Genomic DNA, 14,449 nt, shown 5'->3' with positions numbered 1-14,449 from the left:
ACCAGCCGGGATGTGCTGGGGGCCGCTGGCTGGAAGGCGGCTGGGCAGGGAAGGACCCGGGCGTCCCGGTGGACATGGAATTGAACTAGAACTATGTCCCTTTGCCACATGGAAGCCTACTGGTGTCCTGGGCTGCACTAGGCAAAGTATACTTTGCTAAGTATACAAAACACTTGTCAAGTATTCCTACCCCTCTTCTCAGCACTGGTGAGGTCACGTCTGGAGTGCTGCCTTCAGCTCTGGGCTCCCCAGCACTAGAAGACTGATATGGAGCTACTGGAGAGAGTCCAGTGAAGAACCAGGAAGATGATTAAGGAACTGGAGCATCTCTCCTATGAGGAAAGGCTGAGAGAGCTGGGACTGTTTAGCCTGGAGAAGGCTCAGAGGGAATCTCATCTGTGTATATAAATACCTGAAGGGAGGATGTAAAGAGGAGAACAGAGCCAGGCTCTTTTCAGTGGTGCTCAGTGACAGGACAAGGCAGTAGGCACAGATGAAACACAGGAGGTTCCCTCTGAACATCAGGAAACACTTTTTCACTGTGAGGATGACCAAGCACTGTCGCAGGTTGCCCAGGAAGGTTGTTGAGTGTCCACCCTTGGAGATACTCACAACCCATCTGGACACAGTTCTTGGCAACCAGCTGTAGGTGAGAAGGTGGGGGTTTGGGGCAGATGACCTCCAGAGGTCTTTTCCAACCTTAACCCGTCTATGATTCTGTGATAACATAGTACCGCTAGATTGCTTCTGGTTGAGGAGTCCAAGACAGACATGAAGTCTCTGTGTATTCTGGTTTGTATCTACAAAGGCTTTTTGGAAAGAAAGCATGTTGGCAGGATGCTTAGATTGCAGGTGGCCCTTCTGTGTAATGTTCATGTGAGCTTGAAGTGGAAGCAATATTCTCTTTTTAATGGATACACATTCATCATAAGAAACATCAAAGAAGAAAAAGGAGAAATGGGGTGTTCTGCATAGTTTTATGGTGGCATCTCATTGTCTCTAGTCTTTCATATGGATAGATCAATTCAGGGAGTGAGCATGTTGTACAAGGAATTAAAATTGCTTGAATTTTGTATTGTTGGAAAGAAAGTGAGCCTCCCATTTCACAGAAATTATGCCAGCAGGAAACCAACGGGGACTGTCGTCTTTCAGTTGTAATGTTCTGTCATGTGTGGGAACAGGTACACCACTGACTTCACATGCAACTTAGGAAAAGGCTGCAGTTCTTACTCGGTTACAAACAATTTAGAGAAAGTGTCTGCCTTGCAGCTGCTGCCTTTATATTCATTTCACATACTGTGACTCCTGCGATGCAGGAAGCCTTCTAATGCATCCCAGGCTGAAAGAACACAGGATATGGGATTGCTGTTGTTCATGCTCTGCATTTGTGATGTTTGTTGTGCTGATGCTTTAGGGTTTTTTAGGTTTTATTTAACTGTATAATATATATTATTATATATATTATATATATAATAATAATATAATTTTATTAAATAGATAATAATAATATAACTGTATAATAAGGACAAAAAGATTGTATTTTATTAATTTGCCAAGCTGTTGCCCATCGTCTGTTTCCCTTGTTGGTTTGAAATGTGTACCTGTTTTCCCAGTAGACTTATCAGGAGAAGGAAAGGATCATGTGGCACACTGCAACCTTGTTGCTAACGTCTTGTTGTTAGGATGCACCCACCCCCCCAGCCCCAAGAAGTTGTCTGTGTTGTGGTCTTACCAAAAGTGCAGGCTGTCTTGATATAAACACCACATTCCTCAAGGTTGGCCACTGGGAATGATGTCCTGGGAGTAATTTCCTGGGAATGTCCTTCATTCTTCACACAGGCCATTCTATTAATTCTTGTTTTACTGTTTCTTCTTGTATGTTAATACATGGGCATTCCTTTCATATTGCAGTCATACAAGTATTAGTAAGTCTGTTACAGTTATGTTATTGTACCATAATTCTTACTTATTTTTATTGTAATTTGGGTATTGAGGCAAATTTCATACTCATCATGCAAACCCTTTGAAACAGAGGAGCAGAACCTGTTGTTCTTTTTCCAAATAGTAATCAAACTTACCATGACACATTCTCAGAACAGAAGTCTGTTCTGAGAATTGATTTGGTAAAGACAGTCAGCTAGAGTTTCTGAGACCTCTCTCTGTGAGAATGCAGAATGTATACACATTTAGAGAAAACTGATTTTCCATAAAGTAGTGGTGGTGAAATATAAGGAAAGTGAATATGTGTTAAGTTTTAATTAACTGTATACTGAATGCTGCCCGTCTTGTATTTGGAGTTTTTACAGTACAAACAGCTTTTATCACTGTGGCTTTTAGCAATAGTGTTATCTAAGTAAACATAGAGCAAAGTTTAGTCCTTTGATTATATGATAAGCTTTCTTGCATCTTGTATAGCAGCTGCTTCTGCTGTTGGGGATGATGAAAGACACTTTGGCAAGTATTGTACCATGGCTTTTTGCTTGCTGGCTTACATGAGGAGAGTCACAAGTAGGATCTTCATTGTCTTCATAGTAAGTTTGTTAAGAACACACAAGAAGTGTGCTAATAGTTAAGAAAATGCCTTTAGTAGGAAGCATCATACATTCGTTTGAGGGAGAATGATCTAGTAATAACCAAGCATAAGAAACTTCCCCACATGTATTCTGTCCTAGAGTCAGCCTTTATTAGTATGCTCCTGCAGCTGTTATGACCTGCAGGGGATTTAAAACGAAGGTGAAACAGGGAGCCTGTGTATTTACATGAGTTAGGTGTACTATGTGCTAGGTATACTAGTATACATGTATACTGCCCACTAGTATAGATGCTTCATGTCGTCCACCAAACAGTCTGACAGCTTGTCTCCCAGCAGTGGCTGGGTTCTTACTCCTGAACACTGCATAACAGGAAACGCTACACCATACAGAAGCTTATTTCTACTGGTTTGTGCCAGAATTCTTGTTCAAGGTATAAGCCCCCCATGTTTCCCTTCCACTACCAAACTAAACAGCGATTCACAAGTAAGACTTAAAGTACCACAGAATTCCTAGTGCCTTTGCCCAGGGTGAAGCTAACAGCTTATGCTGTTATCTTACAGAAGTGTGTGTCTTTGTTTTCCTCGAGAAACTTACTTTTCCTAACAACAGTAATTTCCAGTGGCTGGACAATCCTTTGGTTCTGTTGTCTGCTGTGTGTACAACTGGAAAGAACAAATTCTCAGCTGGGCAACAGATCTGGAGTTTTTACTTTGCTGCTTTTGATGTCTCAGTTTATACATTTTTATTGCATTTTCATCTTTCTTTAGCTGGGCCGCTAACACAATTACTGATCATAGGGTATATTTTTTTAATTAGCTCTACTGTGAATACAGGTTTCCTGGTTATAAGGTACTAGCAGGCCAACATGGACAAGAAAACTGCAGGTGTTCAGAAGCAGCACTTCTTCCTAGGCATTGTCTTCATTTCTGTTTTTCAATATAGATAAATAACCTCTGATGCAGATAGTACTCCGAGACTGCAAGTTTGAAGTCCCTAAAGATATTGCTGTTCTGAGAAATGAATGTTCTGGTGCTCAGTTTCTTTTGGATAGTGACAGAACTCGCACCTCTGAACATTCTTTCCCTCAGGGCCTTATGCAAAAGTAACACTGCAGAGAGGTGCAGTCTTGTCTCACACATTGGGTATGTTTGGAGGGAGAAAAGCAGAAGTTTACAACATGAGATTCTGATTAAGTAGTTACGTATGTGGACAAATGCCCTCAAAACAGCTTTTATGTAACTGTGGAGGATGTGTGGCTTCCATGGTGTACAAGTTATGTCATTCATTCCCAGTCTAACTGAATCCAAGTATCCTGTTCCTCTTGGTACAGATTCAAGCATCTTTTCCAAGTCTCTGGTCTTTTAATGTTCAGCATTAAAAGATATTTGACATGTGTCGTCCTATGGAAGAGCTATGTGTTACTTTGAAAGTCTGTTAGGTCTCATTAATGAGCATTTATTTGGGCTGAGAATGGCTCGAAGGGGAATGAGTTTTTGGATGAAATATAAGTTTCCCAGAGCATTTACTTCACTGCAGTGAACCCCATGTCACTTTTGTCTCTAAAATGCACCCTAACAGGATGGTGCGCAAAAGAAAGATACCCAGATTTTACCAGTCTGCTCATCTTGGCTCCATTTCCACCACTATGCAAAAATCTTTTGTTTTCTCTTTAGTGCCCTTTCTTTTCTGATTTTAAGTGTAAACTTAAGGATCAAAGAGACTACTCCTAGTCCAAGCACACAGGTTAGCATGCTCCTGTATTGTTCTGTGAAATATCTTTTTCTTTCTGTTTGTGTAGTCAAATTTTCTTTGTCTCAATAACATCAGAAGTTTGATTTTTAAGTAGCCTGATATGACTCAGTGGAAGCAATGCAAAGGGAAGTCTTTGCTCAGTGCCATTTTATAGACTGCTAATTTGCTAACACTGAAAATAACTTTCAGTCCTTCTAGTTTGTTACTTCTTTCAGGACTCCTAGAGTTTAGAAGGAATTTGTCTCTTGAAGCGGTGAATTGAAGCTGTATTGGTTTGCTTTTCTGTGTTGGTGGGGCCAGGCTTATTTATGCTCAGATGTTGACATAATGGGTTTTGAACACGGCTGTTCCCTGTGACTTCTTCATATCTCTGGTGCTTAGAACTTGATTATTACTCAGAAGTATCTCCTATTGAAAGTTTCTTCCAAAAGTTTTTGACATAACTTGTACTATTTTGTTCTTGTCTATCTGATTGTTATTGTATGTAACAGCAGGAAACAAACATTTTTTGGTATCCTTTTGCTGGAAGTGAGTAGACATTTACATAGTCTCCATCGTTACAAAGATTTAAATGTTAGTAGCATGTTCAAATATCTGTATTAAGAATAATTGATTTTTGATGAGGGTTTATTGTTTCTTCTCTTTTCTTCCAATAGAAAGCGGTATCATCTCCAACTGTATCACGCCTTACAGATACGTCAAAATTCACGGGTTCTCACAAAGAGAGGTTTGATCCCAGTGGGAAAGGAAAAGGCAAAGCTGGCCGAGAAGATCTGGTGGATGCTTCAGGATATGTATCTGGCTATAAGCATGCAGGCACATACGATCATAAAGTACAAGGAAGCAAGTAAGGCTGAGGGTCTACAACACAGAGGGAGAAAGAGAAGGGGAAGGAGAGTATATTTGTAAGGATGATGTAGATGAATCCCACATGTTTTGGTTATTGTGAATGCTAAGACTGTCGTCAAGAAGTTGTTTTCAGGAACTGGAACTGATTTCAACATCTGCTGAGCTACTTGCAGCACAATGCCACTTCATTACATTCCTCATGCATATATTGGCAAAAATAAATATATAGGTACAAAAAATGCATTGTTTTGTTGAACTTTAGACAAAAAAATACCACCCAAAGTCAAAAGCGGTTATACCACACTTTGTCAATTCAAGCAAAATATCTCAAACATTCCTAAATGTCCAGTTGTCCTGAAGATGTCAAAGAGAACCTCTTGAAAAGAGGGTCTTCCGTAGCAGTTTTTCTGAAGAGTATCCCATTATTTATGCAGTTTGATTAGACTACTGTTTGGGGCCTTTTAAAAAATGTCTTATATGGGACCTGTCACTTTCCTTAAAACGTTCAACAATATACTACTGGGGAGTAAGTGGTTGTAACACACAAGGTGCTAGCCTGTAAATGTCGTACACCACTCATCAAAAAAACAAAACAAAACAAAAGCTATTTCTAGGACAGTATAGGTTCTAAAGTATTTTATGTCAACAAAAAGAGGTGGAAAATACCAGTCCTTACTTTCCTCCTGTCTATACTTTGTGCTTGATACTGTGTGTACTGTAGCATCGTTCTGACTGGGTGGATTTGGCTGGAGCTTTTGTACTAACTTGAGAGGTGAGGAACAAGACATTACTAAGAAAGTCTATTAAAGCTTTTTGCAGTCTGTTTTCAAGTTTTTATTAGCTCACATTTGAAATGAAGGGGGCATTAAGCTAATAATGCTTTAAAATATTTATTATGACTAAACAGGTTGCTATTAAGTGAATGTTATTATGCACATACATTAGCTTATGTACCCTTTAAGCTAGGACGTAAGGAAAGTTTATGGCCCATTGGAATAAGGACATTTGCAATTAATATCCATGTATTTTCCTACAAAAATGTACTATTATAACTGGGCTACATTTTATGTTAGGTTTGTTTGAAGACAAGGGATTTGATTTTCTGTTCACTTTTACTGCCTGACTTGGGAGTAATTGACAGGAATGGCTTTCCACTGCTATAGAAGGAGAACCAATTTCACAGGCTTAAGGTACAGGCAGCTAAGTGTGACCTGCCTGGGGCCCAGAATGTCAAAACTGCTGAACAGGAAGGAGTAAGAATAACTCGGTTTTTATATTTGTTAAAAAGGAGAGAAGAGGCTGGTCTAATTTTCCACAAGAGCTGAACCCTAATGTATTAATGTGCTTCTCTAAAATTATGAAAGATAAGATTTTCAGTATTCAGAAACAGCTGCTAGCAGTTCTGCTTTGCTTTTCTTCAAAAAGAGTTCATGCACTGATTTAAATGTTTGACCCAGATGAAAGATTAACAAATTTATTGCTTTCCCCCAGCCCTTATTGGCATCCCACTCACAGTACATAAAATGCAGTGAGCAGTGTGTGTTGTTATGTGCCAGGCAGGTCAACAGTCTGTATTTGGCCAGTGTCCAGAAACAGAGGTTTTCAGCCCTTAACTTGTTCACATTTTGTTTTTTTTTTCTGACATAGAATTGCCTTTCTTGTAACTTTGCCTTCAGTGACCCTTTGAGCCCATACATCAGCCTGAAACCAAAACACCAATAGCAAACAAAGGCAAGGACTTCCTTGTAGACTTGGAGATTTTCTTTGTTTACAATTTATTTTGGTGTTTGTTTTGAAGAGGGAGGGAAGTTTGCCAAAACTCGGCACATGTTTGTGTAAAGATTTAAATGACTTTTCCCATGGTTGACTCTGGTTACCTGGGAAGATTTTTGATGTATGTAAGGATGTGCAGGATGAGAGGCATCCAGCTTCGTGAAGCCTTTCAAAGAGTTACCCATTGTTCTTGAAGAAAAATTTCCATGGAATGAAGGATTATCCACTCCTTTGTTGCACGGCTGACCTGTCACGCTCTGAGGCAGAAAATAGTGTACTGTGATCCCAGCAATGACTGAATCATTCCAGCATGGTAGCGAACTGTCTAAACGTGGAGAACCTTCTTCCAATCACTGGTGCCTGTGCACATGAAGAAGTCTCCAGGAGAGTCCTGTTTTTTATGAATAAAAAGGCTGAGCCTCTAACCCTTGATAAATCCTTCAGCTAAGTTACAGGCAAAACCAGTGTCCCTGTTCTTCCCACTGACTTTAAAACTTGACTCATAACTCACTGCTAACGGCCCCAGCCCGAGTGAAGGGTGAAGTCCAGCCTACTGCAGGACCCTCTCAGCTTGCTCATCTGGCTGTTGGTTCCTAGCTAGTTCCCAGTCAGGCACATCTAGTGGTACTTACCCTGAGGTGCACAAGTGACGGACTTCCTCAGGTACCACATACTGAGTGTTAGTAGCACAAGGCTGTTGCTACACAAGAGGAGTAGTTGGTTAGGCAGTTTGTAAGGTATGATTCGCTTTTAAGCTGCTAGTTCACAGTATGAGAGAGGCCATCATGCTCTGAAGATAGAAGGCAGGTGAAGGAATTGAGAATGTGGACAGACCCGAGCTGACATGGACTAGAAATTGAACTACTCTGTTTGCTCAGAAGAGGCTGATAGAACTACCTGAGGTTCTGCCAGTGCTTACTTTGCATTACTTGTACCGTATAAAATCCCTGCTATGCACCAAAGCACTTTGTATGGGCCTGATGCAGAGTTCTTTGAAATACTCTCAGTGGTGAGTAAGCTTTGGATCAGGACCTGAAAAGATGCCTCAAGCAGTGGTATTTTATTTTGAGGAGCACACTTTTTCTACAGTTGGATAGTTTAAAAAACTCAATAAAACAGATGCATGAAAAGAAGTCATTCTGATGCAACAGTGACAAAACAAAGTTGTGGCTGGAAAGACAGTACTTTGCAAAGATTTCTCCCTTTATTTGGTGTGGAAGATAAGGGCTATGAATAAAAGTACCAGATGCAGCTGTATTAGGGGTTCAGCCACCTTCTTAAGCTCTTTTCCACTAATATCTGTAGGAAATTAAAGGCCTAAATACTGGCTTGAAAGTTAGCCATACATTCCAGGCCTGCTTGGGAATGAGGCAAAGTACATTTTCTTGTTCACCTGCCATGCCCTTGACTCTCAGGACAGCAAGTACAGCTGGTACCTCAGAGATGAGGGGAAGGGATAGCTCAGGAGTTGTAGGAGGTAACCAGTTTTCAGCACTTGAAGTGGTGTAGAGCATATGCTCTTCCTGTGTGCCATACTCCAGACTGTAACTAAATATCATGTCTGAAGTAAAGACATGGGTATCCTACAAAGTTTAAAATCATCTCCTTTTTTGGGGCATCTCAACTCATTCCATCTAACCTTCCAGTCTGATTTTCAGCATCTTATACTACGCAGCACCCTTCTGTGTGACATATTCTGTAAAATCCTGTTGTTCCTAATTTGCTTTCGTTACTGCTGAACCTGCTACCAAAAGAGATGTCATCAGAAAGTTCAGGTAGTTTTAGCAATAACTGCCTTAAAGAATAAACTCAAATTACACCGTTAATTTAAAATTAAACCCGTAAATACTAGGTGAGTACACAATTTGCCTGTATCTCCACTGAGGCTTAACCTGGCCACCAAATCCTTTGCAAAACTGAGGACAAGAAACAGATGAATAGAGAGGCAAAAGAATAGTCCTTACAAATCATTCTCTAAAAGTAACGTCGTCTTAAAATAAAATATGCAGAAGTCAAATGGGTTTTCTTACTAGTGCTTGCTTACTAATTCCTTCTGGTCACTCCATTACTTGTTGAGAGTTTTGCAACAATCTTATCAACATGGAAATATCAGAAACAAAAATTATTGTCCTGCTTTTTGTGGCTGTCAGAGTTACCACAGTAGTGTTACTGAGAAGCAGATGTTAAAAAACAGACATGGTTTCAACAGTCCTATGTAAACAGTTGTAATTAATCGTAATCAAATATTTGGAATCTCAAAGGAAATGTTGAACGTTGGACAGTGGCCAAGATCTAGCCACTGTTAATGTTTTTTTCTTAAACCAACAGTATTTCTTACCTCTTTTTCACTTTAGGGAAAGGGAGGTTTCAAAATTACTGATATGTCACAACTTGTGTTTTTCATCACCATAGAGATTGTCCTTCAAAGATATTTTGGATTGAAGTATGGTATTTTCCATGTATTTTACTGACCTTACCTAAATTAAAAATTCCTCTGACAGCGTTTTGACATTATAGAAAGCTTTGTTCATGAATTAGCATTTCAGTCACCCATATCTTCTCTTTATTGGCTCAATTAATTTTTTTTTAAATGGTAGCTGGAATTAGCCAGAACTAAAAGGCAAGTGACTGCCAAGGGGTTGGCTTGCAAGTGGTGGGTATATCCCAGGATCTGTAAAGAAAAATCCTTATGTATCTTTCTCCAAAACCAAAGCTTTAAAGTTGTAATTTATAGGTTTTTTTTTTCCTTAAGGCTTGTTATAGTTAGGAATTTTAATTTATGAAATTCAAAACATAACTCTGCCTTTCAGTGATGCATGCATGTGTGGGGCATGTGCCTGTCATCCGTGAATGAGAATTCTCTGTTTGCACTGGCCGAGAAACCTTTTACCTTCACGATAGAGGAAATGTAACGTGTTGCACTAGTACATGTCCTCTTAACTGACTGTTAGCCTTGCACGTGTGCCAAAATAGCTACACCTTTGTGTACGTTATTTGTAGTGTAAATATTGTGTTCTTGGCTCATCTGTTAGTTGGTAATAAGTAATGTAATATACAAGACTTGTACAAGTTTGTGTGAGCGTACACATACTCTTTGGATCCAGCTAAGTAATTAAACCATATAGATGTTGATCCAAACCTTACATCTTACTAAGGCCATACCCTTGTCCTTCAGCCAATGCTGTTCAGCTTGGCCAGTTGGTGACACTGCTATTCTCCCTCCATAGCATAAAGGTAGAGATCTAAGGAGGCTTTTGTTGTTTTACATGTCTACCCTGTTCCTATTTCTGGGGGAAATCACTCTTCAGTGTTTCTAACATTGTCTTGGTGTGACAAGAAGAAATTCTAGTGAGGAAGGAGGGGAGAGTCAGAGTGAAAGCAAGATTTCCTCCAACTGCTTTCAAAAGACCATTTAAAATTTTGCCCTGCATGGGCCTTACTTTTTCCCTTGCACCAACTTTATGATGCAAGTGGACGCTCAGTACGTATACACAGTTGTTTATCATCAGTTAGTAAGCGTAGTTATGGTACGTTGAGGTGGGAAGAGGAAACAGGACTGTCATACAATGCTTATGGACTTAAATCTTGCCCTTTATAAAATTAAATACCTGAAACACAGTGACGGATCTCAAACTCATGCGAAGTTCTCATAGTCTGGAGTGCCTCAACTTGATATGTGTACCTCCTGTATTTGGAATGTTTGCCCATAAAATAGCATTTAGACATTCAGTTAGTCATGCTGTGCACTCCCAAGTGCCCATTTGGCTTACCCAGTATAAGCTGGAAATGGCGGACCGAGATGTTCTTTTTAAGTCTTCAGAATCCCAGAACTAGTAAGTGACCTTTAGTTGTGGTCATGCTTACTCATTAAACTCAAAAACAATGCTTTGAAAGATGTTCCAGCTAGGAGTAGTTTTTTGGGAAGCTAAAGAATATTGCAGCTAGAACTTCCATGTCTTAGTTGTTCAAGTAATTTGGTTTTGCCGGGAGAAATAACTGTAATATATTTGGGGTTTTTTCATGTTTTTCAGTATATTACCTTGGCTATATTGCTTCAAAATCCATATGGAGGTGTATTTCAAAACAAGTTTATAGTGTAACTCTTTACTTTGTTGTCAGAAAACATTTGAATTAGCTTGTTTCATTCAAACTAATTGATCATCCACTTTAGGAAGACTTTAGCAAGAGCAAGCCTGATAATAAATAAAAGGGCAAAACCCCCAGCCTGTTTTCTGACTGTTGACAGACTTTCGCAATACTGGTAGTCTGAAATGATTTTTTTCTAAAAAATTAATTCTTTTTCACAATCATACACATGCACTACTTTGCAGCATATATATACATGAGCACCAAGAATACAAAAAAGCTTTTTTTTTTTTCTTTTTTTTCTTTAAATACCTTACATTTAGAAATTGACACTGAAATGCCCAACTGACTAACCTGATCTGGAAAAATGTTAAGCACCTACCATATTCCATTGCAGGTATACAGCCAATGAATAAATTTTCAAATAGTTATACAACATCTCTTTTTGTGAGTTACTGTAAAGCACATGGCACTGTACAAAGTAAGTTTTGTTGTAAGCATTTGTAAAGGTCTTAAAGATAACACTTATGATAAATTGCCCTTCCCTTCAGTTAACTTTATTTGAGATTTTTCTATTACTTTGCACTTTTTCAGAGCAGATCACAAATGAAAATAAAGTTACATTAAAGTTAATTTTAAAAGTAGCCCTAAAACCACTCATACTTCATCCATCTTTACATTTTGATCAGGAATTATATTATGGATGATCAACAAAACAAGAAAAAAGATGGCCGTCTGTATCCCCACAATGGTGAATTATTTTAAGCTTCACTTTACATCCAGTGAGTTTCTGTATGCTTCCATTTGTGTATGAAATATCAGGGTCATAGAGAAGAACAAGTTATAGGATGCAGCAAGTGTGCTTGTGTCTGTCTTTGTGCTGGGTTTGGAATATGTCAGCTTTGGCAAACTGTTGCAGCAGGGAAAATGTTTTGTATAATGCTTATAATACAAAGTACATTCTGTAAAGCAGAGAAATGGTCAATGTTGGATAAGTATATTGAAGTTTATTCTTAGCAAGGTTTTAGGTTTCACAGATTTAAATATTACAGGAGAAATATATATTTATACAGAAATGTAATTTTTGAATGTTTGAGGTTGGGTTTCTTCAGTCGTGAACCATTTATTTATCCACATTATGCTTTATTCCTTTGCTGGCTTGGTCATCTGTCCATGCTGTTCCTACATCCATTTCTAATTTGGTTTAGATGTTTTCATTCTTTTTTTGCACAAATCTGAATGTGCATGCTGTCAGGACCTAATTGTAAAGTGTAGAGGCAAAACTGTTTTATCTTTGATTACCTAGAACACTAAAAAATTTAATCATTAAATAGTTGTGATATGGATATAGGTCTTGACATAGTCTTCCTTGGAGCGCTGTACAGTATGATAAAAACTTTCAGTGAATCTTACTATTTCTTGTTCTTAGTTTCATTTGTCTTTCATTAACCAGGAAGCTGCTGTGTGCTATTAATTACCTGCAATATTTATAATTGCAGGCATTGCAAACATTAACATTCAGCTGTACTAGCCTACTGTGTTCACTGTGAAATTTTCAATACGGTAAGAATATTACATGATCATTTAACCTGACAAGTTTACTTTTTTCCTCACTAATTTAACACTGAACCTTTTTTTTTTCCATTATTACAAATGAACAACTTGAGCATAGTATTTCTTAATTGTAACTATAATAGATAAATTATATCCTAAGCAAACATTTTTAATCACTTGATGAAGGGGGTCAGGCATCACCCAGTGCAGAGTGCACTGGGCAATATCTTATCCCCACTGCAGTCAGTGCCAAAATTCTAACTGATGTTAGCAAAAATGGAACCACCATTACCAAGGGGTTAATATGCTTAGTAACCATGACGAGGTTATGGGAGAGCACAACAGTGATTCTCTATTTCCACATCTTTTTTTCTGTTAATTTAAAACTACTACTATTCAATCTTTAAAATAAGTAAAAGAAACTTGAAGGGGGGATCATATACTACTAGTTTGTACTAGGTTTTTTCAGGAAAAGGAAACAAATTTATATATATATATATATGCAATATATTTTTACACTGTTTATTAATGCTAGGAAGTATTAAGTGTATCACTTTATCAGTGTGAATGTTAAAGTAATGACAACGTTGTGGATGTTTTAAACCTTTAAAAGTTGTCTTGTTAAATTCTAAATCCACATTAATAGAAAAGCTACTTTGTCTACAACATTATTGTTGATGTTTTAGGGAAAATGTTCAAGTATAGCAGTTGTTTGATTAGCACTGTAAAAGCTTGGCTTGAAAAGCTGTAGTGAAATCCATATTGTAAACACCATTTTTTAAAGCATAGCTTCTTATAAAGTATGTTACTGCTGTTGACTGACTGTAAAATTGTATCCTTAGTTGGTAAAGTGATCAATAAAAGTGTTACTACATCAGCTGCTGGATTTCTTGAAGTAAATGGTATTTGTTGATAAACTTTGTTAGCCACACTTATTTTGCAGTTTGGATGTTAAGCAAATTGCTAATTAATGTATAAATTACATCAAAATACTCTCTGAACCAGCTCTCTCATTCTAAGCAGACTATATTTCTTCTTTATCAGTTATTTTCCTAGTTTTAATAAGTAGTAAAGTTGACCATTAACATTTTGAGAACTCCGCTGTGATCCTTGAACAGCCAGAGATCCACCAAATGCAATCAGTCAGGATGGTGGTGTGCTGTCCTCGCCCTCCCTTCTCTGCTGAAGCAATAGCCACCATCGGTGGTCATTGTGGCTGCCTCTGGCTCAAGCTGGAATTTGGGAGACAGGTAACAACACAATAGCTAAGGGCCATAAATCATGCTCAGCAGCTGAGGGCTAGTTGAGCATGCACCCACCGAAATACGGCTGGTATGCACATATGACTGTAAGTCGATTGCCTTACCCCATAAATAGTGGACAGCCCAGGGCCCCCTGAGCTGTCCTGCGCAGCAGCTGGCTGCATGCCAGGATCTCCTGTTGAGTAGGGACACCTCTCAAGGTACCCCTCAAGGTTGAGAGATTCCTTGCTGCTGATTCTTGGTAAGCAATTAATAGCATGCTAAACTTTGAAATCTTAGCTAAGTGATACGAAGGATTGATTGCTCATATATAATCTTTTAGACATAAACCACTGACAGGTCAGGGACCAGGACTGGATCTAGCTGCACCCAGACTCCTCTCCAAGGAGTTTAGAATGCAAGAGGGTCCTTTCTGAACCTCCTGACTCAGCGGGAGGGTCTCCCTGACAGTTTTGTCTGACCCTGTCCCCTAGGCAGTAAATAGTCAAGTGTACCTTGCCATCAAATCTTGTTAAACCACTGTCACATCTACTGTCAAACTTTGTTAAATTGATGTTTTATATCAATGAACATCTTGCTGTTTCTGTCTTACAAGTGAGGTGCGTCGCTTTTTCCCACAGCAGTCAGGGATGAAACAAT

General features: G+C 38.7%; 1 protein-coding gene across 2 annotated transcripts in view; it reads left to right on the top strand.

Annotated features, from left to right (window-relative positions):
- Positions 1–13,425, top strand: part of LOC121084904 (tubulin polymerization promoting protein) — a 66,929-nt gene extending 53,504 nt beyond the window's left edge. The window contains exons 4-5 of one of the 2 annotated variants that reach the window (XM_040586957.1): positions 4,943–5,080; positions 9,672–13,425. In XM_040586957.1, coding sequence (XP_040442891.1) covers positions 4,943–5,080; positions 9,672–9,758 — 225 coding nt within the window. In that variant the 3' untranslated portion in view covers positions 9,759–13,425. Of the gene's footprint in view, positions 1–4,942 lie in introns of both variants that reach the window. The other variant, XM_040586958.1, reaches the window with a different exon arrangement.
- The last annotated feature ends 1,024 nt before the right edge of the window (positions 13,426–14,449 follow it).

Source organism: Falco naumanni, chromosome 3 (genome assembly GCF_017639655.2).
Source record: "Falco naumanni isolate bFalNau1 chromosome 3, bFalNau1.pat, whole genome shotgun sequence".
In the NCBI taxonomy this organism is placed as follows: domain Eukaryota; kingdom Metazoa; phylum Chordata; class Aves; order Falconiformes; family Falconidae; genus Falco; species Falco naumanni.
The sequence above is the reverse complement of the archived record's forward strand: the minus strand, read 5'-3'. Positions and strand labels throughout refer to the sequence as shown.